The following is a 25,943-nucleotide window of genomic DNA, read 5'->3' as shown; positions in this document are numbered from 1 at the left end:
ATTATTACTATTTAAAGAGGCCTCTTCAATCAAAATTCTCTGGGTGATTTATGATATTTATGATTTATAAATAATACAACTCAACAAGAATTTCTAAAATTAAAAATTAAAACAATTTAGCAGCTAAAACAATATATGGTACAGACTACGCCTGTTAACATACCTGACATGAATGCCACCCTCAAGCAATTAAATATCTGTTGATGCTTTTAAATGCCTCAATGTAAAGAGCTACCTTTAATATGGTGCCAAGAAGAAGTCCAGTTAGTGCCAGGTGAGCCTTAGTGAGGACATCACTATACAGTCGGGCCTGCCATCGAGAAGACTTCCCGTTTTGCTGCTGCCTTCCAAACCTTCTGCATCTTAGCAGAAGGCCTCAGATGTTCATAGTATCTAGGGAGTTGTGAGCAATGCTTTATCAAGTATTGCACTCTTAATCTATAGAGGAACTACAATTCAAGCAGCACCTTGAATTGGGCTCAGAAACATACAGACAGCCAGTACCTGTGGGACAGAATTAGTTCTATATGTTTAGACCTGCCAGACTTGGTTATTAGTCTGACTAATGCATTTTGCATAAGCTATAACTTCTGAATAATTTTCAGTGGCAGCCCCATATGGTGTGCATTGCAGTAATTTAATTTAGAGATTACCAAAGCATAAATTACTTGAACCCAGGCTGTCCAGATAGGAGTGTGGCTGGGCCACCAGTGAAGCTGGTAGAAAGTGCTCTGTGCCACTGAGACCACCTGAACCTTTAAGGGATAAAAAAGGATAAAGAGAACTCCAAAACTATGACTGTGTTCCTTCAGTGGTCAGCTTGAGTGTTGAGCAGACAGAAAATGGAAGCAAATATCTTTAAATCATGGCATGCCTGATTTACATTTCATTGTTCCAGTCATGACATGGGTTCTCATCTGTGGTCAGCACAAACTGTGGTTTTTAATTTTATAACTGAAACCCACTAATATGTTCTCAATTTCAAAAGGGTAAACTTGATTTTAAATATGATCTGTCAACATATTCTGTATTCTAGTACATTTCTTGTCACGTGTTATATTTTTTCAGGTAATGTGGGTGGAGGGAAGCATCTATACCACTGTACATTTTTTTAAAAGATTGCTCCCATTTGCCAAGCTAAGTCTTTATCCTTAGAATAAGGTACTTAGCAATTCCAACATTGTAGTCATATAGCCTTCTGCCTTATTGGAGACAGTGTATAAATTGTAGTGTTTAACAGGCTTTCAATTTGTATAACTGTGGCAATAGCTTTCAGATTGTGTCTTTGAATATAGGCCACTGGGGTGAGACAAATGCTTTTTAGTTTGGGTATTTGGCTTAAACAGCAGCTTCCAGTAATGGAATGGGGAAAAATAAAATTAGATGTGACATTTCTATTGAATGTTTCAAAGACTACCATTATTTTGAATAGTTAATCTAAAATCAAGCTTCCCTGGACGCCTTCAAAACTTTCCATTTACTACCATGATCATATTACCTTTCACACATTTCACAGAAGGTTAGTGTAGTTGGTTTCTTTAGATACCACTGAAAAATCAGAGACTTTTATAACATGGAACATGTAAATACATATCCTAAAATAAGACTATTAGTGTGCTAGTGTCAATTTTCAGTCAGAAAGCATAGCATCATGCAGCTGAGGTATTTTCCAGTGACAGCCTGTGGGGTCATATTATTCCAGTGCTTCTTGATCTTTGCTGATTTCCAGTTCATTTTCTGTCCCAATTCTGAGCACAGGAATGAATCTTCAGAGCTTTAAATGGCTTTGCATAAGGCTACCTGAAGATCATCTGCAGAGGTCTTCCTCCTGATGCCCCTGCCAAATGAGATATGGTGGAAGGCTACTAAGAAGAGAACCTTTTCAGTGGAGGCACTGTAGTCTTCCCAGAATATTATGGTCTTTTTGGCACCATACGAGCATCCTTTTATTATCCTAGTCTGTTTACTTGCAAAATATTTCCTGCTTTTGTTCACTACATAAACTTTAGGTGACACCTAAAATGGAATAAAACAAACACTTGAGGAAATCACCATTATAAGTAGTACATCATTTTCCTGCTCTAAAAACCCTCCCTGAAAGTGCTGGTTAGATGAAACTGGAGTGTTATCATATTATCCAAAGTAATATGGATTACTTTGTATATGGATCCAAAGTATCCAAAACATGAGTAGAGAATGATGAGCACACAATAAATGTCTTGGGTAGAAAAGATTAGTCATTCAGATTTTGAAAAGTGTTAGTGCTTTTTAGGTTGTTTTAAACATTTTAGCTTATACATTGTTTTATTTTTATATTCTATAGTTTTAAGCTTTAGTTTGTGAGCCAACCAGCAACCTTTCACCATTGGGTGATACATTAATGCAAAAATAAGTAAACTTGCAGTATAGTTAAAATAGTATTCCCGGTTGTGGAAGGTCCAGTTGTGGAATATTTGCTCACCTGACATTTATGTTAGGGTGTGTTCAGTTCCAGGTCATTTTCATCTATCACCTGCTCAATTTTCCTGTTTCAGAGAAGAAAATAATGTCAGGATTTTTTTTCTGTCATGGCCTGAAGCTCTCCAGGTGATTTAGCCACACTGTTACTGAATAACCTCCAGCATTCTTCTTTACTTCAGAGCTTGGTGTGGAGGCATGGCTGTGCAACTGTTAGGATGAAGTATGTGGATGTAGCAATGGCAAACAGATTCTCTTTGCTGGCTTCACCATACTATAGTTCTTCAAATGTTCCTTCTTGTCTGTTAAATCTGATTTATCCTGAGTTTTCCTCCAAAGGTGCTCTGGCAATATCCCTTCTGTTTCATTGCTCCAAACTCTGTGTTAAACCAGGTAGCTGGCTTGGCTGTACAGTAGGGAGGGTTCACTAAAGAAGTCACAATGACCATGGTCCAGGCCATTCTGTATTCACAAATCAGCTAGGACTTAGACTTTACTGCTGGCAAACAAGACAGGACCTATATGCATGCTACAATTTTAGCAAGTCAGTAAAATAAAAGGGTCTCAAAAAAGAATAATTGCTCTACCAATTTAATCAGCTGCTTCAAGTGTAGAATTATCTACGTCAATTTCAATATATGATACTCCTTGCCATACAAATTATACATGCTTATTTTTATTTCACCTTAGGTATCTGAAAATGCTCTCATGCTCAGTACCTCACAATGAAAGTAATGCCCAGTGGACAACTTTCCATTAGATCATGTCTAGATTTCATAATTGGTATTTGGCAGTGAGTACATGCAAATACTGATAGAGGACAATACTCTGAAGCAAGAGTAGAAAACCTGTCCTTCACCTACAGGTTTAGTGAGTTAACCACATTCCAAAACATGTATTTTTCATAATTTTTCAGAACATGGTTTCAGCTAGGAGGAAAGTGGATGGGATTCTCAGCATTGGTGAGATCATTTCTAAGTTTATCACAGTCCAAATATTTGTAGGAACCTTTTCGCATATCGTAGCAGTAACAAAGGCAATATGTGGAAGGGCAATCCAGGATGTTCAGTTTTTTAAGAAGTCTACAAACTTAAAATCACAACACTGCTTAAGGATTTTAAACAATTATAGTTTTCATGATATACTACAAAATGTTTATTACAAGGTGGGTACTGCTTAACACTTAAAAATAAGTGGCCCTTATTGTATAGATTCTTGATTACTGAAAGTATTCAGTCAGTGTGGATAATGAATTGCATGAAGTAGTTGCATTATTTGAATTTGCAGTATTTGAAGTTATAATTCTATGGTTCTAGCTTCACTGCAATAGGCAATGGCATTTTTTAACATAAGTTTGTACATAAACAGTATATACAGTCATGATAAACTGTATTTAATAGCAAGGAAGTGTTGCAGAGAGAAAAGTGAGGTGTTTTATAGTTTACAAACCTTTAGAGATTTTAAAATTACATACAAAATAAGAAAATTAGTATTTCTGGTTAAGAAAACTAAGATAATGGCATCCAGTCCTCTCACTTCCTGGCAAATAGATGGGGAAGAAATGGAGATAGTGACAGATTTTATTTTCCTGGGCTCCAAGATCACCACAGACGGCGACTGCAGCCAAGAAATTAAAAGACGCTTGCTCCTGGGGAGGAAAGCTATGGCAAATCTAGACAGCATACTAAAAAGCAGAGACATCACCCTGCTGACAAAAGTGCGTATAGTCAAGGCTATGGTTTTCCCAGTTGCAATGTATGGCTGTGAAAGCTGGACCATAAGGAAGGCTGAGCGCAAAAGGATTGAGGCCCTTGAATTGTGGTGTTGGAGGAGACTTCTGTGAGTCCGTTGGACCGCAGGGTGATCAAACCGGTCAGTCCTAGAGGAGATCAACCCTGACTGCTCTTAGAAGGTCAGATACTGAAGATGAAACTGAAATACTTTGGCCACCTAATGAAAAGGAAGGAGTCCCTGGAGAAGAGTCTAATGCTGGGAACAATAGATGGCAAAAGAAGAAGGGGACGGCAGAGGATGAGGTGGCTAGATGGAGTCACTGAAGCAGTTGGTGTGAGCTTGCATGGACTCCGGGAGATGGTGGATGACAGGAAGGCCTGGAGGAATGTTGTCCATGGGGTTGTGATGGGTTGGACACGACTTCGCAACTAGCAACAACAAAAGCTTTTTATGAAAATTAAAGGATATTTTTATGCAGCTAGTGATGTATTTTGGAATTTAGTATTGCTTTGTGTATCCAGTGATGAATTGGTTTCAAGCATGATAATATATCATGATTCTGCTCCGACAGAATAAAACCATGGTTCTGAAATAAATTGCTCCCATTGGTAAAACAGGCCAAGAGCTATATTTAATCTTAAAGTAAGAAATACTTTAAGTCAAATTGGCTTTTCTTGTATACCTAAACTTTAGTAGATCAAGCTAGTACTTTTACATTATATTTATGAATTGTTTACTTCTATACTTAATACCAAAACACCTATCTTGTCCAGAATTCCTATATTTGGCTATAAATAGGGTGCAGTTTTGTTTCCCCCTCTTGCCATTTGAAGGGGGAAAGAGGGTTTTGAAGGAAATAACAGTTAAATTTTTTGATAACAGTTAAATAACTTAGCTCTGTATACAACTTCAAGGGGATATTTAGCCTTTTCACTCTAATCAAAATGGTCACTTTAGCCCTGGCTTTAAAAAAAGTACTAAGTGAACAGAACAATAAGTGAAAGACATTCTGAGAGGTCTTAAATTTTAGGCATAGTTGCCTTTTTAAATTTCTTCATATGTATAGGCTGAGTTATCATTTAATGTTAAAATTAACATGTGGGTAAAGAATAATGCTGAAGAACAAACAGGAAAAGCCATATATAAGTTCATGCATGATTTGATAAATAATATAATAATACCTTCAGATAGTATGGTTAGTGTTTTTCTCTGGAAAGCATGCATTTGATCTCGTGTGAATATATGGACCTAGGGTTACTGATAATGTTGAGCTGCCTTAGAGGCTTAAATCTCTTTTGATGTACAGCTTCTAAATGGGAGGGGAAATCACCTCTCCCCACCTGCTACAATTTAAGATAAGCTACAGGTGCTCTTCCAAATGAAGGCAACTCATTCTTTAAACAAGGAGGTTTTTTATCAGTTGCTATTTTGGCATATCAAGGGTAGGGACTGTATGACTCTCCAGATTTTGCTGGACTCAATCCTTATTAGCACTCACCAGCATGGGCAATAGTAAGGAATACTAAAAACTGAAGTCCAGCATCTGCTTTGTTGATGGTTTTTAATACCAGGTCCACACTTGCACTAGAACCCGATGTGGCGTAGTGATGAAGAGCACAGGGCTGGAACTCAGGAGGTCTGGGTTCTGGTTCCCACTCAGCCATAGAGCTCACTGGGTAACTTTGAGCCAGCCACAGACTCACAGTCCAAACTACCTCACAGGGTTGTTGTTGGGAGCATATGATTGAGAGGAGGAGAATTATATAAATTGCCTTGATTTCCTTGAAAGGAAAAAGTCAGGATATAAAAATGATGAATGAATGAATGAATGAATGAATGAATGAATACCTCATGTAACCTCCTAAGTAGCTATTCTGTTATTTTTTTTAAGTTGAGGACTCATCCTAGTGAATCTCTGCAGACTGACTATATCCTGATGAAGGGTTGTAGTGGGGCTACATCTTTCTTGGTGTATGTTCAGTTCCACAGTTTCAGAAATGTAAATATAGAGTGATCTTAGCGCATGCATGTGTGCCTTATTATTTCATTGAACATTTTGATTAATTACAATGCTCAACCTATTTATCATAGAGTAGCCTAGTATAAAATGTTAGTGTGATGATCCTTCAAAGAATAAAGGAGTTTGTTGGTTATAAAAGTTACTTTGAACATATGTGCTAGTCTTATAAACATTTTTTATGGTTGTAGTCATATGTTACAGACATTTCCTAAAATATAGAAATACAGCTTGACAGAAGTTTAAAATATAGAATAAAACTTCATAGAAGAATTTCATGGCAAATTAGTGCTTTTTGTTCATATAGATTTCAGCATCTATAAAGGCAATATATTTGCATTCCCTACTAGTGTAGTTTCTTTATCAGTCTACAAACTAACAAATCAGGGTTTTTACTTGTTTAGGCAGCAACTATATAACTTGTAATGGGTTAATAAACTTGCAATGTGCTGTAGTACCCACGAACAACACTTTAGCTATCCAGCTCCAATATATGTTCATTGCATAAATCTGGCAAGCATAGGTCATGCAATGGTTAGACAACCTTTACATAACTCATGTTCTCTTCTAGCTGTGCTCCTTTTTAACCCACACATAACCTATGCTCACCTTTTTAGCACACATGACAGCCCCAAGTGGAGGATGGATATGCAAAATGGTATCTAAACACACCCTGCAGCCTCACTTTGGGTTAAATTATTCATGGTGTACTGTTGTGTTGTGAAAAACATCCCACTATTTGAGCAATAGTTTCTGGTCTGTCTTAAACTAATTTTGTTTGCAATTATTAAGATTTCTTTCTGACCAAAGAAGCAAACAAACGCATTGAGGAGGGTACATTCATAAAACTCATTGCATTTCTTATCAATTTAACAAGTGGATTAAATATTCTAGTTTATGGCATATCCATCTGGAGACAAAAATAAGTTCTGTGTAGCTTACTACTGCTTTGCAAATAGCAGCAAGTATTTATATCACAGCTGTTAGAACAGGATGATGATCCCAAAAACGTGAATGATAAAGACCGTCTTGAATTCTTATTTGATTTCATTCTTATCAAAGATATTGATATATTATAAATCAGTCAAATGTTACTTATGGCTCATGGGATCACCTCTGCAGTCCTCCTTCCATTTGCCATTGACCTGAAGTATCCACCTTTGATATCTTTTTGCCTTTGGAAGGTTTGATCATTTTATTTCATTGATTACAGTACCAAAACAACAATATTTCAAGACTTATTGCTTTGTACTAAATAGCTGTTTATCTTCAGTTTAATCTGGCATCTGTAATAAGGATATATGATATAAATGGAGTTTGGAAATAGTGAACATAGTGACTCATTAATTTTGTTTGTTTGTTTGAAGGTGGTCCTGTGATATACAGAATGCTGACCTATCCTCCAACACGAAGAGAATTAATTGTAGGCTGTAGTCTACAAATGTTCCAACAACTGGCAGGTATTAATACAGTCATGTATGTATCACTTTTTTCTACTTTTTCTTAATATTGCAACATGAACACTTAAACAGTGGAATGTAAACATATTTTTAAACTGCTTCAGTCATTAGTATGTTAGTACAGTAGTCCCCCAAAATTCGCAGGGGTTACTTTCCTAAAGCACCTGCAAATTGTGAAAAACCGCGAATTTGGTGCCAGCGATGAGTGCCGGGCGCCAAGGTGGTGCAGGTGGGAGGTGTGGACCGGCCCAGGCCGGGGGGGGGGGCATGCGCATGATGGGGCAGGGGCGCGCATGTTCAGAGATTGTTTTCTCAGAGTGAGTGCAAACTCAGAGGAAACGATCTCCTTGCAAGTAAGCCGCCGCACAGTGAGGTGCCGGCTTACTTGCAAGGAGATAAGGCTTGGACTTGCTTGGAGAAAAATTCCACGAAAGAAAGGCTGCGAACGCTGAACCACGACTTCATGGGGGTATACTGTAACACACACTCACACACACGTTTATTTTTCAGACATCTTTTTCAATATTGTATTAAAATGCATCACATCCTAAAAAGAAAATGATTGGCAAGTCTTTAACTGTTAGTTTTTGATTAATTTGTTCTAGGCTTGCATGCAGATTGATGTTCCTAAGTATGGCCTGCACAACATAAGACACTTCCAGCTCTCTTCTTTGCCCCTGAGCAATTCAAAATCTGCATTGTTTGTGTTCATTCCCAAGTCTTTGTGGGAATATTCATGCTTGTACAGGGTCATTAAGAGGCTCCTCAGGAAGACCCTCATTATATTCTATGCAGTTTCTTCTCCTTGGGTTTAGTAATACATGCTGGTGTTGGTGCCATGTTTTTTTTTTTTTTTTTTTTTGCCTATTGCAACAATATTCCCTTGGTAGGAACTGTTGTGCCACTCATTTGGTGAGGAGGAAGAAGATATTAAAAATAATAGTTAAAATGAATTGAAGACAGGTCTGTAAATGAATTTTAGCCAAAGTAGCTAAGCAGATGCACAATTCTACTAATCACCAGATGTGGACATTAGGAGAGGTTTGCTGCCATCATACCTTTGCTTGTAGACTTAGCCTTGGAGATATCTGACAGGCAACTTTTGGAAACAACACTGAACTAAATTCACAATTCTGTGGCCTTGCAAACTTCCTCCCATGTTCAGATGGAGTACAGAGAGAGCTGTGGAGACAAGAGACAAAAGTAGTATTGAAGAAAGAAAAAAAATAGCTCAGCTGAGGATCCAGAGAACAAGTGCAGTGGGGTGTGAAAAGAGCATATAGGGATAAAAGTGGATAGAGGTGGAGGAAGGTAACATAGAGTTTCAGAGAAAAGGATATATTTTTTAAAATGTTATTTATTAAAAGCATTTTATCCCATCTTTCACCTGAGTCTCAGAGCAATAAAGCACAGCAGCAAACAACAAATAAAAAACTTCACCTATAGAGAGACAAAAGACAGCCAATGAGAATTTCAAAAGAAAATTCTGGATTAAACATTTAACAGAAAACCTTGTGCATGGTCAGTGCAGCAGCGCAACACGCTGGAGTAAATGAAGTAACAGTGAACTCTAGAGTGAGCCCTGGACCCCTACTGTAAATGCTGTTGATGATATCTTTATATCTCAGTTATTTTAGGGAAGCCAATTTGCCTCAGGATTATCTTTCTGTATAGTTTAGCTTTGTATGAGAGCTACTTAGGATCAGGTGTGCTAGTTTAGGCCTATGCAGTCCTTGGTGGTTTTCCATATCTTGCTTGCATATCATGATTACAATATATCTTTCTAACAGTGAGAGCAAACATCTCAGACTTCAGAGCTTTCTTTTCCATATAGACAAATCCGATCATTTAGTAGTACAATAGAATATTATTCCATTAAAGTTTAATTCTTCTGACAAGTACTTTCTGTTGTTTGATAAAAATAGACTTCTTGGCCCAAAAGCAGTGGAAAAATGAACTAGGCTATTTATGCTAAGTTAACAAAATTCTGGTTGTTCTAGATGGAGTTGGTGCTTTGTGTGTGGTTGAAATGTTCTTGCATTTAGTAAAAAAAGCAAGAATTCTAAGAGAGAAATCACATAGTCCCTAGGCAATGTCTGAGAGGCCATGCAATAGTGTATCTCTTTTCCTCTAAGGACCAACATAGAGTTTGATAAACATTAAAATATAAAAGTTGGATATAGAAGAGAAAATGTTGAATACAAAGCAATTAAGCCATGCAGTCCTATGAGAAAAATTCTAAAACATATAGTCAGATACCCATTTTTGACTCAAACCTTTATGTGCAACATTGAAAGCAAACTCGCATTTTTTTTTCATCAAGCAAGTTGTTAAAAAAGGGAGGGAAAGGAAGAAGAGGGAAAAAGTGGCTTGATATTGGTGTCAAGGAAACTGCATCATTTATCACAATGGCATGGTTGAGGATGCACAGACCTAAATTGGTTAGACTCTAGTAGGATGCGGGTTACACCTCAGATTGTTGGGATATCCAAACATGTATTGGGGGATTCCCTCATTTTTTAAAATATAAAATTTGGTTAATTTAGCTATTCAAGATCAGAATTATACAATCAGAGAGAACAGAATGCTACTCTGAGATTTCTTCTGTGCAACCACCAAGAAGCCCAGATTGGGTTTTCTTTTACATAGCGCAATCCACAAAATTTATCTCCATCTTTGTTAATATATAAACTGCTATTTTTCTTTTTATGTCCATTTTCTGACTACCAAGGAACATGTGTGTTTTGCTTAAGGTTGGAGACAAATCCTTGTAACAACTGTGAAGTTTACATTTTCAAAAATAGGGGAATAGATTATTGAGTGTTACTTCCAGCAGTCAAAGATATAAGGTGAAATTTGCATGCCCCCTAGTAGAGCCTAATTACTTTAGACCTCTACCTTCTGCTCCATTCCATCTCCAAACAGGCTTCATGACTTCAGCATCACATTGCTCTCCCCAGAATTTTTAATGATAACTACTAAGAAATGCATATATGTTTGTCTGAATAGTTGAAAAACAAAATAGCTTAGGTGGCACATTTTAAAGATCTTTATAAAGTAAATTATTAGGAGCTAAGTCTTAGAAATGCACATTCCAATGCATTTATTTATTTATTTATTTATTTAAATATATGCATCACTGTATACTTCAAAACACAACCTCAAAGTTACTTATACATGCCCATAATAACCACTATAGAAATCATTACTATAACAGAAAAAAACCAAAAAGAATTTAAGCTATTATCCACATTCTAAGATATTTGTAAATAAACAGGTTAAAGATAAAAAGCATGACTTTTTGTGCATGCAAGGCATGTCAGCACTTCAAAAGTTTTCATCATTTTCCTTGTGTAAAGAAATTGCTTTTTGAATAGGGACTGGTATCTTCCCTGTGAATAGCTTTAGAAATGCATTAATACTGTAGCTTGTAAGTTTTAACCTTGTATTGTTTGACTTGCTGTCAGTTGAAATGTTATGACTCATATTAGCATGTCACATCAAGTGGTAACCTTCAACATATTCAGTGACCCATACCCTTAATGGCTTACTGCTGAAAAGCTGCATTACAGGCATTTAGGTTTTTGCCATGTATTTTCTAGTTGGATATTTTGAAAAGGGGAGGCATTGTAACAGACTGACTCACAAATGGCTATTGTCTGAGGAGAGAGTGAGAGGAAATATTATGATTGTTTAAACTGCAGCTCTTAAATAAACTAGTTCTTTTTACTACATTTCTATATACCTTTCTCAAAATCCTTCAAAGCAATAACAATTTATAATGATATACAATCTAAGAGACCTAATAGAAAAAGGAAATTCAGGTACTAATTCAGATACTAATTGTGTCATGCTGTTACATGATGTTGTATAATAACCAGGTAGAATGGAGCTGGTGGAGGCAGTTCTGGCAGAAGAACCAAATGGCTGAGTTGATAGAGAGGGACGCACTGTTTCACCTTGCCTTAGATACACTCAGGTGGAAGTCATTTCTTTTCAGTTCTTCCTGAAAATATTTATTTATTTATTTAAAACATTTCTATGCCGCCCCCATCACAACAAAGCCTCGAGGTGGCTCACAAAGGATACATAAATACATAAATAATACCAATGTAACAATTCTAAAAAATTGTTTAAGAACCCCTGGTGCATTCTTGGCTAAAAATTTAAAATCCTATTAATCCAAATAATTTAACAATTAAAATAAGTTTTAAATAAAAAGATCTTAGCCTGGCGCTGAAAAACAAATAACGACGGCGCCAGGCGGACCTCTCTGGGGAGCACATTCCATAGATGGGGCGCCACCACAGAGAAAGCTTCACTTCTTCAGTAACTTTGATGTGTATATTGGGTAGGCAATTTGCTATTACTTTCCAGGACACCCACATAATATGTAACCTTGCTTGAATGTGGGGATTCAGTTAAAAAATATCTAACTGAAGAGTTAAAATTACCTAAGATTTTAACTGCCTAACAGGAGATTGCAGTGATATTCACATGAACCTTAGCACTATGGGGCCAATGGAGTACCAAATTAGTGGACATGTTGTACTCCTAAGTCTAGAAATTGTTGTCTTAAACATGAAAACTCTCAACTGTTAACTATTACAATTTGAACAAGACTCTTACGGCTGTGATGGCCTACACAAAATGCACTAGAAATGCAATCATCAAAGAATGCTGGCATAGAGAAATGCACCTTCCTAGTATCTTTGTATCTTCATGTTTCACCTTTGAAGCCATATGTGTGTTGTTAAAAGCTTTTTATAGTTCAGCTTTTTCTCCTGCATGATCCTGCTGGGAAGTAATAGTACTATTTGATTTTAGCTTGTTGCCTTGGTAATAACACTACTGTCACAAATTCAGAATTATAACTTCTCGGCAGGATCAAAAAACTGTGAGTGTGTGTGGACTATGTAGGAGAGAGTCAAAAGCTTAGTTGTAATACACAGCATTGGCAATTAGCAAGCAGGGCAAGACAGAGAGAATGAGTTGCTTTATGAAAATGTTTCAGTCAGAAGCCTACCAAACCATTGAGATGGTAAAATGATTTCTTTAGAATGTAAAATTCAGTAAAGAACTTAACATTTTTTTAGATTTCTTTGTATTCCTCCTTCAGATACTACCTTTGATCAAATTTCAATTAACATTTGGAGGAACACATAGCCTAAATCATCTGTAGTAACAGCAAAAAGGAGATGTTTAAAGTCAGATATATCTTTGAAAACCTGCTTGGAAGAACAGTTAATTTTGTCTTCCAGATCTTAATATCTCTATGTCATATAAGCCACCTCTATCCTAAATTTGTCCATGGAACTATGCAGAAGGTTTCTGTTCAGTCTCATTATTTGTATTGTCAGATATGCTTATGAGGTGGGATGACTACTCTGTTGTCCATCATAAGATTGTAAAGGCTACACAGCAAAAAAGGTAGATTTCCTATTTAGAAATAAATTTTGAAAGATGGCCAAGATGAAATAGAGAATTCGGTTGTTTGGAATAGAAATTTTTGTGATGTACTACTCAGCCTATTACAACAAAAATCATTATATCTTATGCTTTGTGGATTTGTTTAAAACTTGTATTTTGAGAATTTGAGAATAGGTTCTGTGTGTGAGAGGCTGTCACATCTGGATAACTGGACTCTATTGGAGTTTAACAAGAGGCAATCTTACTCGTACATGATGTTGTAGTGAGTAGGCAGGCCTTGAAAAGCAGTACAAAGACTGCAGCTGTGTCATTTTTTCTTCTCATGGAATCTTTTGAAAGTAAGTTCTTTTATGTTCTGGCTGAAAGTTATCTTCCAAGAGGGAGATAACAGCTAGTATTTACCTTTTTACAGACGGGAAAATATGCAGGCAGCTAGCAGATGAGAGGCTAGAACTCTGTATAATTGTGTTACTGGTCCTAAGAGATCCATTTTTTGTTTGACATTGTGGCTTAGATGAAATAATGAATAAAACAGCACATAATAAAACCAAGTGAAAACCAGAAGTAAAGAGTGAAATCACTGCAGCACATAAAATGAGCATTAAAGTGTGCTAACGTATAAAAACACTAATACAATTTATAATATGCTAGGAATATTCATCTGGCACTGAAAGGACAACAACATAGGTATTAGTCAAATCCATCTGGGCAGAGTATTGCACAGACAGAATCTCATCACTGGAAAGGACCCTTTCTTGTACTAGCTACCTCACTTCAGTTAGCGGAGCCACCAGAAGGAGGGATTCGGCAGTTATTTATTTTATTTATTTATTAAAACATTTTTATGCCGCCCCATTCGCCAAAGCCTCGGGGCGGCTTACAACATAGATAAAACAATCAGTTAAAATATCCATATAAAATAATCTTAATTAAATTAATTAATTAAAATACACATTATAAAATAAGCCGCCCTGGCCAGATAAAATTCAATTGTATTTAGCATTTAAAATGTTGCTTAAATAAAAAGGTCTTAGCCTGGCGCCGAAAAACAAATAACGACGGCGCCAGGCGGACCTTTCTGGGGAGCGCATTCCATAACTTAGGCGCCACCGCTGAGAAAGCCCTTTTCCGAGTAGCCACCCTCCTAATTTCCCTCACGGGGGGCTCCCGGAGAAGGGCCTCTCCCGCCGATCTCAGGGGGCGACTGGGCAAATATGGATGTAAGCGCTTCTTCAGGTAACCAGGACCCAAGCCGTTTATTGTTATTGTTAGGATCCAGATTAGGTAGACATGGGAGGAGATACTCAATCACTAACAAGGCCCTAAACTGCTTAGGTCTTTATAGGTAAAAACAGCACTCTGAATTGAATGCAGAAATGGACTGGCAAGCAGTGCAGATGTCAATATACTGGCATAATATGATCATTCCCATTTAGAAATCTGGCTGCAGTATTTTGGACTAAATGAACTTTCTGAATCATTTTTAAATGCAACCCCATGTACAAAACGTGGCTGTAATACCATTCAGTATCTTACCCATGTGTGGTTCAGAATATCATCTGCCACTTCTGTGCTCAGTGAAGAGCTCAATAGAGATAGAACTGGGTGTCATCTGCAGATTGGTGTCACCTCATGCCTGCTCCACAGATAACCTATGATTTCATATAGATGTTGGAAAGCATGGTGGATAAAATAGAATCCCAAAGAACCCCATAATATAATTGTCATGGAGCAGAGCTATAGTTCCCTATCCACATCTTCTGGAATTAGCTATCATCAGAGTGGAAGCACTGCATTTCAGTGCCCCTCCCCCTTCTTACTGTTTGGAAGGATGCCATGTTCACTTACATTGAGAGATCCAAGAGAACCAGCGGGTCTGTACTGCTTCATCCCTCTGCCAGCGCATATCATCCCATAGGATAATCAAGGCAGTTTTCATTTTAAATCCAAGTCTGAAACTGGATTGAAATCTATATACAGAAGATCAGTCTAATTCAAGGCAGGCTAGATTTGATACATAAGCAACTGCATAATTGTCTTTAGGATTGCTACCAAATTTTTATAACAGGAAAACAAAGAAAATAGGACTGGGCACACAAGATCTTTGAGGTCTCTTGAATCTGAAGATTTTGCTAAACAATTGATAGAGGGAAGTATCTTTACTTTCCTTAGATATTTTACATTCTTAATAGCTGGAATAAATGGTTGCCTGTAACATTCCAGTATGTGATACGTTAATACGATAATTTTAAATCATTCAAGTTTACTTAGAAATTACTAACATGGTATTTCATGAAAACGTAATTTAATTCCTTGTTGAAGTGGGAATGCCTACCATCATTCTGTCAATGAAATATTGAAAGTCCAGGAAAAGGCACTTTACCCTTCAATCCCTTTCCTGAACCAGACGTTGCAACAGTTCACACTGCCCATCATTTTCCTATAATAACTATTAATTATTTTCAGGACCTACGAATTTAGACTATTTCTTTGATAATAAGGTACAGATAGTCTGAGTAGAAGGGAATACAGCTCCTTCATGCCTACCTGATTTAATACTTTAATTAGCTTGGTTCATGGAACAAGGAGAAATACTGCTAGTGGGACAAGTCTCTGCATGATTGTTGTATGCAAGTAGTATAACAAATGGTCGACGTCATATCTATGCTTTCCAACCTCAAAATTCTCTAGTATGAATATTATTTGCCTCCAGGAACACTAGCTTGGTGAAATTTCTCCTTTCATCACTAGCTGAAAAAGTTTATTTATTCTAGTTATTTTGCTTTTAAACTGCCCAGCATCTCAACTTCTCTGGGTGATACACAAAGTGTAACATAGAAACATAGAAACAGAGCGAGTCAGAAGGGGTCTCCTGGGCCATCTAGTCTGACCACCAGCCGGCTCTGCTCACGACATGCCCACCATGTGGACATCCAGCCTATCCTTGAACACCCGCACCAGTGGGGCCTCAACGACCTCTTGTGGAAGCCCATTCCACACCCTCGGGGTCCTGACTGTCAGGACGTGCTTCTTGGCATCCAAATGGAACCTTGGCTCCCTGAGCTTTGCTCCATTGGAGCGTGTCCTGCCTTCCTTTGCAGGGGAGAACAGGTCTCTACCCATCTCCATGTGACATCCCCTCACATACCTGTATGTCGCCAACAGATCCCCTCTGAGTCTCCTCCAGGCTGAAGAGACCCAGCTCCCTCAGTCTCGCGTCATACGGCATCCCCTGTAAACCGGAAACCAACCTTGTGGCCCTACGCTGCACTGACTCCAACCTGGCTATATCCTTTCTGTAATGAGGGGCCCAAAACTGAGCACAATACTCCAGTTGCAGGCGCACCAGAGTCGTGTAGAGTGGTAGTAATACCTCTCTTGTTCTAGAAGCCACACTTCTGGCTATGTAACCAAGGGTGGCGTTTACCCTCTTGACCACCGCATCACACTGCTGACTCATGTTTAGCCTGCAGTCAACCAGTACCCCGAAGTCCCTTTCACAAGTGCTGCTCTCCAGCCACTTGTCACCTAACCTGTACTTATGACACCTATTCCTATGCCCCAAGTGCAAGACCTTGCACTTATCCACATTGAACGCCATCCTGTTGTCTCCTGCCCACTTCCATAGTCTGTCCAGATCCTTTTGGATCTGGAGTACCTGTTCCTCAGTTGTGGCCACTGCTCCAGTTTTAGTGTCGTCTGCGAATTTGATCAGCAGACTGTTCACCCCTTCTTCCATGTCGTTAATGAAAAGATTGAACAGGATCAGCCCCAGGACAGAGCCCTGGGGGACCCAGCTTGTCACTGGCCGCCATCCCGATGATTCCTCGCTAATGGTTACCCTCTGCTTTCGGTCAGTCAACCATGCCCTAATCCACCGGACAGTGCTTTGGTGTATCCCAAAACTCCTCAGTTTCTCCACCAGGATATCATGGGGCACTTTGTCAAAGGCCTTGCTGAAATCCAGGTATACCACATCCACTGCATCCCCTTCATCTAGCCATCTTGAAACCTTGTCATAGAATTCCACAAGGTTTGTCTGGCAGGACCTGTTTTTGCGGAAGCCGTGTTGTGTGGCTGTCAGCCTCCCTTCCCTATCTAGCATCACTAGATCTCTCTCTATTATGAGCCTTTCCATTGTTTTTCCTACAATGGACATAAGGCTAACCGGTCTATAGTAACATTCAAGCACAAACAAAAACAAGAGCACTTAATAAAACCAAGTTAAAGTGAATAGCAAAGAATAAAAACACTGTAGTGCATAGTACCAGCAGCAATAAAAGTGCAAAGATCTTAGGAATCCCCTGTTCTTGAGGTGTGCTTTCTCTGTGGGAAAGTTTTCAGTTCACGAAGACTGTATTTTGAGTATCCAGAACTTGTACATGATCTGGACATGCCAACACTCTAGATTGCGAAGTCTGGATTTGTTCACTTCTTACCCCACAAGTAGCTTTGAAAATGTTGATTTTACTAATAGTTCTTGAGCGCATTCCAATCCAGATACAATCTTCAGAACTCAGAGGATTACAGGTATCCTGTGCAAGATGGAAGGAGGAAGGAGGACAAAGGCAAAGGCAGTTTCCTACCCTGCAAAACACCCAATTTTATTTATTTAAGTATTGTGCCTCAGAGTGTGGCAAAAGAAGGATGAGGTACCACTGAGATACCACTGAGATACTTTATATCTTGGTGATGCCTGTGTCCTCCCATCTCAGCTGCTAAACGCTGTCTTTCTTGTGACCTGGGAGATGTAGCCAGCATGGTAGTTTGCACACCAGTTGCAAGGGTGTTCTGAACTCAGAGACCCAGGTACAGAGTTAGGGCAGTTTTCTGACCTTGTAACTGGGTCTCTGAAAAATCCTGTGGTCATTAGGCAGTGTGTAGTGGCCATAGTAGGCCATTCGGCAGAGTGTAGTGCTGTGCTGCACTGCGTAGTGCTGCTCATGTATGATTACTATTTGTTACTTCTGTGTGTAATACAATTATATGTGGAGTTTTCTCAGCAGGCCTCTTCATTTTTTTACACACAAAAAGAGGAATGCAATCTAAAAAGTGGTGTGTGTGATCTGGCTAGGAATACATTGTGGTTTATTAGTAAAATAGGACAGTTCTCTGGGGAAATATGCTTTCATTTCAAATCATTTCCCCCTCCTTTACTTGTGTCTATTTTATCTTAAATATTTTCATTATATTGGAATACTCACTATGCGTGACTTAAACGTTATTGGAAAATATTTCAAATACAGGCTTAAATCTTGTTTTGATTTGAAGTAGCCTTATAAAACAAATGGTTATTCAAATATAGAAGCCAATTTTCACTTTTACATTTTTAGAGTATGAACATTTTTAGCACTAAAAAGCTTTTTCATGTTTCTCCTTTCTAAAGGATTTAATTATTCTTCCTTCTGAAGAGCATAATCTAATAATGCAACAATTGCTCCAAGGCAAGGCAAAAGCAACTGTTAGGTTTTAGTTGACTTAAAGTTTGTCCATTTGCTTCTCTTTAAGCACAATTTTATTCAAAAATTTGTAGTATAAAATACCTGCTTCCACCACACGGCTCTATATGTCTACTCAAGAATAAGTCCCTTTGGGTTTAGCAAAGTTTGCACTCAGATAAGTGCATACAGGATTGTAGCCTTAGTCACTTTCTCTGAGCTTTTACATTCTGGCATGTAAGGTTTAAAGCTTATGGAGAAGCATGTGGAAAGATAAATAATCATTTTAGAGAGTGCCAAACCAGCTGAAGGAGCCAAGTAACAAACTTTAATTTGAAATTAGATTTCTGTTAGCATGTTAGCCTTTGCTCTCTCTTAACATGATTTACATTTATCTCTTGTCATTATGCAGTTGTGTTTGTTTATTAATACAATTTAATATTCAGGTGCTGTCACTTTTAAACAGTTCAGCTGATTTTTTATTCCTTGCTTGTATCTCTTTCACCAGGCTCTTCAGAATTATTCATACACATGACACAGTTGTGTATGGATAGATATCAGAGTACTGTTGATGTTGTTGATAGTCAGAAAGGATTGTGAGTAACTAATTTGTAGATGAGTAGTAGGAGTGGGTTCATAAGTGCAAATTCATTCCTGAAAGACTGCAACATCTTGGTGACTGTATAGAATAGCTGTAACAGAGCAAAAATAAAATGACATCCAACTTCTATGTAATCTTTACAGTGGAGAACCCAGCAAAGCTCCTGTTAGTAAGAACTGACAGTACCAATGGTATGACTTAGTATATAAAGATGTAAGTGGCATTATGCCAAGTTATCTATTCTATGTTGGCACAGAAATTTTCTGCAGAAATTGTGCATTCTACAAGATGATCTTTCTACTGTTTCAGAGTGCGATCAAGTTAAGGTGTCTAGAAGCCCCCAAATTTGGAGTATTGCAAGCATCCAGTGCAGAGCAGGAGGAGCAGTGGAGGAATCCCTACTCCTCCTACTCTGTATTTTTACTAGACGGCCTTTTTGGGCTTCAGAGGAGGAAAGGACACTGTAGCAGCATTGAAATACCTCCAGTCTTGGCCTGTAGTCTCCTCCACTCTATGCCTCCCCAGTTCCCCCTTTACCCATTCTTTGAGATCATTTACTGGACCTCACAATGCAGCTGGTATGGTTCTCTTAGTGGTGACTGTGGGGGTTGGGGGATGGAGGCTCAGAGTTCTGATAACCAACTCTGAGGTTGGAGTCCTGCTCTAGCCTTGGAGCTGAAAATATAAGTGATTCTGTGGCCCTGAATATCTAGGATCCATACAATTGTTCCTTCCTACATTTTGCTGCCATGACATAGTGACCCTCACAGTGACCTTTGTTAGGACAAAAGTAAGTGGAAACCTGTATGTTCATCCATTGAGGTATCTGTGTGGGCTAGCAAAGGCTCTACCAGTATCTTTGGTCACCATTTTTGTATTGATAAAAGTCCTTAGTCTTACTATAGGTATTGTTATTTATAAGTCAGATGTTTTATTGATGACACGATTGAGTTATCCTGTAGTTTAAAAATAAAGTTGAGCATATGTATAGCAGTATGGGCTAGTAGAATAGCCTTTTCATAAGCTACATAAACTTACAGTGCCTAAATGTAGGAAGAATGGAGGGGTTTTCTGTGCATTAGCTTGATCTTGCTTGGACAGTCATTCACTGTGGATTATTAGAGTAGTGCTGAACCATGTTCAAATATAGTCTGTGTAGGAAAGGTAAAATTTAAGTCAAGACTGTTTTCTAACTTTGTATTGATTTTACTAGCTTGGTATTCTTAGACGTTGTAATATATACTGAATTTTTAACTTGCAGGCTAAAAATACTTTCTTTTGTTAGCATACTTCCTTCCTGATTCTATGTATGTAATTAAAAGCTTAAGGAATAAGAATATTATAGTTAAAGAGAATTCTATCATTCAGGGTGTCCTTAAAAAAGAAACCGAAATGCATAAGTATAACTTTATAGAAATTGCACTTAATATATTAAGTATATGTAGTACATAGACCGTTTCTAGTTGCCTTTGCTCACTAGAACGGGAAGTGGAAAAGGGGATGACAGAGGTGTGAGGTAAAAATTTGTATAGTACCAAAGAAGGCCTTTTCTATATGCATCATGTTGTGTTTTACTTGGAATGCAACTAGGGTTGTCTGCTGTACAGTTTTGCAAAAATTCACATTTCTATGCTTTGTTCTGTGGGTGAAGAGTGCCTATTTTTGGTGCACTTCTAAAATATGTCCAGTTTTCCTGACCTAGGTCTGCCCTTGCCCATTTGAATAATAAAAAAGTGCAATTAAACTTGAGAAACAAGGTAGATCAAGCTTCAGTGTGGCAAAGATGGCAAAAATCTTTTGTATGAATGTATAATGACTTGATGTGTCTATTCATATTTATTCTTCAGACAAATTAAGAATACGTTGAAGGCAATATAATATGCTTATGGAGAACCCTGCTTTAAGAGCAACTTACTATCTTTTCAAAGGCTTTGTGCTGCCTTTAATTAAACATAAATAGGCTTAGGTGCATAGACAGAAAGAAATAGGGAAGGCCCTGATATTTAATCATGAAACAGACACACAGATATTTTCCCCTGCAAACGACTCACTTTCTTATAGGTCTTCTCCCCAAGCAGTTTTCTCCCAACTGAGGTCACTTAACTGCTGAACATAACCTTGGCCAGGAGAAAAATGGAAGAGGAACTAAAGAGGGTTGGGATGGGTGAAGTTAGTTGTGAGTGGAAGTTTGTGCAAGCTGTTGTTCCTGTTTGACTGTTAAAATGGGACGCCCCCATCCAGTCTTCTCTCTGCCTCATTCAAGGCATTCTCTGTTAAATGCCTGGAACAACTGCTGCTGTCACAACTTGTTTAGCTGTCAGGTATTATAGAACAAAGCTTCATTTCTGTTTTTCTGAAAGTGGCAATTTATAACTGAAGTGCAAGTGTTCAGTATGTGCAGAACATTTTTGCTTCTCTCTACCAAGCCATATTTTGGCTGAATATAACCTGTTCAGAGCAGTGTTTAACATTCACAAGTGAGGACCTACAATAAACCTCTGCTTTCTTGGGCAAGAAGTTGCCTATAACTGAGCCTGAGGGATACCTATGAGGTTTGTGAAAGTATACACAATGTCAGCTGCCAGCCAGCCAGCCCAATTTGCATGTTCAGATTGCAGTGTTACCCAAAGGAAAAAGCTCCCCATTTCAGGGAGTGATGCTTGTACCAGTTTTCTCCCCTCTCCCATGTGAACATTTTCTCTTTTATATTAATTGCAGGATGGGAGACTTTCTGATTTTTAAATATTTTTGTAGTTCCCAAAACCTATGAATATCTCTAAAAATGCTGATATTTTCCTTTTGTCCAGGGAGATACCATACAAATAAGCACTTGAACCTAAATACCATATGTATATTTGAACCTGAACATCAGAGATAGAATAAAGAATAGCAGAATAAAGAATAAGATGCACTTAGGATTCATAGGCAAGGCTGTGGATGTTGCATGCTCTTAGTTGCTAGCTTTCAGAAATAAAAATCTGAGATTTGTAGCTGCCAAGCATTTTCTTTGTGGGCTCCCATGATCACTGAGTAATCTGCCAGAGCAGATGGAGCAGAAGCAAACATTTTAAGTTTGTATGTAACAGTAGCAGATACTGCCAAATTAGCATTCAAATTGCACCCATTTAAAGATTACCATGAACCAGTACTTTTGGAGGAGGGTATATAAAATCTTTGAATATTTATATGGGGCATGGATTTACTTTTAAAGATAAAGTCCCATTTTTTATTTTAATGAAAAAAGATTTGCTGCCGCTTTGAGTGGTGGGTGTGGCTGCCTGGAAGTGGTCCCGTTGAACAACCTTAAATCAAGCCATGGATTCCTCAGGTGGGTTGTGCATGAAAAATAAGCCACCCTTCAGAAATAATGCTGGATTCACATGACAACCTACCAAGGCTGAACACTGATGGTAGATTGTTGTGTCTGAAAACCTCACTCCTTTCACTGTGTGCATGAGAACTGTGCTACCTTAAAACAGCACTGTAGAATTTTTGCTTAATTATCTGCAAAAATCTGCTTTAAGAATGCTCACATTTTTGAAAAAGCAGTTGTGGGGTACCATGGGAACATAATCCATGGATCATAGTCTATGTTTTGTTTTCTTTCTGTTAATGGAACATTTAGAGGTTAGTAATTCCTTTTCATTCCCCACTGGCCTTTGAAAATGTTCCTTTCTTTATGTCATCTGGGCTCAGTGGTTATTAAAGTGGGAAAATAGCAATGCTGCTTGTGTGTGAGAGAGAAATAGATACTGAGAGAGGGGAAGAGAGAGAGAGAATACATGCAAGCACATGGGGGAGAATAATATTCATAAAAAGGATTGAAAGCCTGCTCATGGCTATGCTAAATTAATTAAGTAGAAATAAACTGGTGTATCTTATTGTGAAAGACACTACTTGTTGCACTCGTAATACTTCATACTGTAAAGAAGCAGGCACATCTCCTCAAGGCTGAAACATTAGAGCTACCAGCATATTTCAGCCCAAAGGTCTTTCTACCAGGAACAAAGCCTTAGGGGTACATTTCATTCTTTTATAATAAGGAAGAAACTGGACAAAAACCCAGACAGGAACAGTCAGCCAGTGACTAGGGCAGGAAGATGGGGCATGGGGAATGGGTGTGGTCATCTGAGGAACCCTAGGAGGACCTGACTGGTCCACTGGCCTGAAGATCTAATGATCTATTGTGTCTTCTGTCTACTACTACTTTAGAAATTTCTGAACTTGGCAGGGACTCGATTATAAGATATTTATTTATTTATTATTGTGAGCTGCCCCCAGGCTTCGGCAAATGGGGTGGCATAGAAACCTTCTAAATAAATAAATAAATTATAAGATATATAGCTATATGACTATGTTTGTTATATGTGTTTGTAATTTATGAATCTGAAGAGCTTAGGAACATGAGTTAGTAGTATTGGGAGAAAATATAAGCTGTTAATTGGTTGAAATATAGCCTCTCTATTTTCTGGCAGAGTTGGGTACCTCCTTCACATGCTGTCACTGTGGGGGTGGCTCCAAGCCCTATCTGTTTAACAGCGGAAGGATATCTACTCAGAAGTAACACTGGAAGTTCCTTTCTTGTGCAGAGGGTCAGAGCTGGAAAGGTAGTGAGGAAATCTCTGGGAACTAGATTGGGACTCTTGCTGAGGATTTTGTTCTTCAGTGGGTTGATTAGGCCCATGCACTGGAGGTTCAAAACCTCTGATAGATTAGTATCAAAAAGTATTAAGATGAATTGAACAAATTTAATCCAAAATTTAATCCATTTAAAGGTAAATCTGATTGCATACAGGTGCATAAATGAGGCATTTTAAAACCCAATCCCTTGGTTTGTTTGTGTGCAAATTGCTTGGCATTTCTACAAGGTGTTTTTTTCATAATCAAAAGGATAATAGAGACTGGCAAGATGGGGGGAATATATAGGATGCTTGCAAAATCTCTTACTTTAATTCTTTCTGAAGAATTAATCTCATTTGGTCTGGTCTGGTGGAGCACCACTTGCATACCATTCAGGCTGATTCCACCCAGTTGATCTATAAGTTGAAAAATATGGGTTTCCAAAGTGGTTTTTCCTAGAGTAAGTGGATGTGTTCAGAAAACACTTTTGTTATTTCTGTAGTGAGACAGGTATGTTGTATGTATCATTTCCTGAAGAGTGAAAATAGTTCAGCTGCTGAAAAGGTAGGTTTATACTGGCAACTCACTCATTCTGTGATTGTAAATTCTGTCTTTCCAATGAAAAAGCCAACCTTATTCAAATGCATTTTGCAAGAGATGTCAGCAATCCTTTAAACAGACAATGGTAAGTAAAGAGAAACTGAATGAGGAAATAGTCAACATGACAGCTGACATAGAGTTTTAATTGAAAGAACTTTTGGATAGTGTATCTTTCATAGAATCACAGAATAGTAGAGTTGGAAGGGGCCATGAAAGCCATCAAGTCCAGCCCCCTGCTTTTGCAGGGCACCACATTACACCTCATTCAGATGGCTGTCCAGTTTCTTTTTGAATGTCTCTAGTGTGGGAGAGTCATCACCTCTCTAGGCAGCTGGTTCTACTGTTGTGTTGCTCTGACATTAAAGAAGCTTTTCCTGATGTCCCATCTTTCTAGTACTTTGATGACTTAAACAGAAAATCGAAATTAAGAATGATTGGGAAATATCCAGATTGTTCTTGTTTTTAGATTCCATGAATACTTGGTACAAATATGTATATCTGTGAATTGCTCTGTTTGTACATGTGTGTCTATGGAGGTTGATATGGATGAACTAAAAAAGTAGATAGGGGTGTTTACTAGGCAAGTAGCACGAAGAGAATTGCAGAAGTCAATAACAAAGGATACTAGCTAAGATACTGACCTTTAGGGAAATGTAGCTTAGTGCTAAGAAACTTATTCCAAATGGAATACCCTTCATCCCTTCCAAAACTATACAGGGCAAGGAATACAGTGTTGGTGCCAGGTGCACTTTTCTGGGGAACATATTCCATAACCAGGGTGCCACCACACCCTTCCTTTCTCTGGGGAGCCACTCCAGATCGCCTTCAAAGAAGGCTCCCAGAGAAGGACTTCTGATCCAGATCTTAGTGGACAGGCAGGAATGTATGGAAGGAGGGGCTCCTTCATATATCCATGTCCTAAGCTTTGTAGGACTTTATATGTCATCATCAATACCTTAAATTGGCCCAGACTTCGATCAGGAGCCAGTAAAGATGGAAAAGGACCAGTGTTAATATGTTTTTATCTGCCAGTCCATGTTATCATCCTGGCTGCTCTATTCTTAAACTTACTCACAGAACTTGAAACTATGGGATACTCTATGCCTGCCTGGCTTATCTCTGGGTCCACTGTCCTTGGTATTTCAGCTGCAGATTCTTGCCGCATCTCTTTGTCTGACTCAGAATCTGTTTCCATTCTTTGAGGGGTCTTTTATAGGAAGAGTGGACTAAGCCCTCCAAATAGTTTATTAAGGCTGCACTTAAACCCACCTAGAGAGAAGTATGCCCTCAATGGGACTGTTTAGGATTGCATTAGAAGATTTGCCTCCAAGCAGCTATTCAGGGAATCCAGCCAACCTATCTGAAAGGTTTCCTGGGAGAGCTACATCGAAAAGGTTAACTGAAAACAACTTTCCACAGTCATTTCTTCTAACTTCACCTTTGAATTTTCACTGGCAGTCTTTTGGAGTTCATCTTAAAGTTCATCTTAAAGAACTCAGCATACTTATTAGCTGTATAGCATGAGAATAATTTGGCTAGCTTTTTATCTGCAGATAAAAAGTGAAATATTAAATTGGTACAGGACC

General features: G+C 38.3%; 1 protein-coding gene across 6 annotated transcripts in view; it reads left to right on the top strand.

Annotated features, from left to right (window-relative positions):
• The window catches only part of SLC2A13 (solute carrier family 2 member 13), a 155,245-nt gene that overhangs the window by 57,865 nt on the left and 71,437 nt on the right, over nt 1-25,943 (top strand). For all 6 annotated transcript variants that reach the window (XM_044423384.1, XM_044423383.1, XM_044423382.1 and 3 more), the window contains exon 4: nt 7,576-7,684. In XM_044423384.1, the coding sequence (XP_044279319.1) occupies nt 7,576-7,684 (109 nt within the window). The remainder of the gene's footprint in view (nt 1-7,575; nt 7,685-25,943) is intronic.

The sequence above is a fragment of the Varanus komodoensis genome, unplaced genomic scaffold, assembly GCF_004798865.1.
Source record: "Varanus komodoensis strain SLA01 unplaced genomic scaffold, ASM479886v1 scaffold13_3, whole genome shotgun sequence".
NCBI lineage: Eukaryota > Metazoa > Chordata > Lepidosauria > Squamata > Varanidae > Varanus > Varanus komodoensis.
Note: the sequence above shows the minus strand (reverse complement) of the source record. Positions and strands in the feature narration are given on the sequence as shown.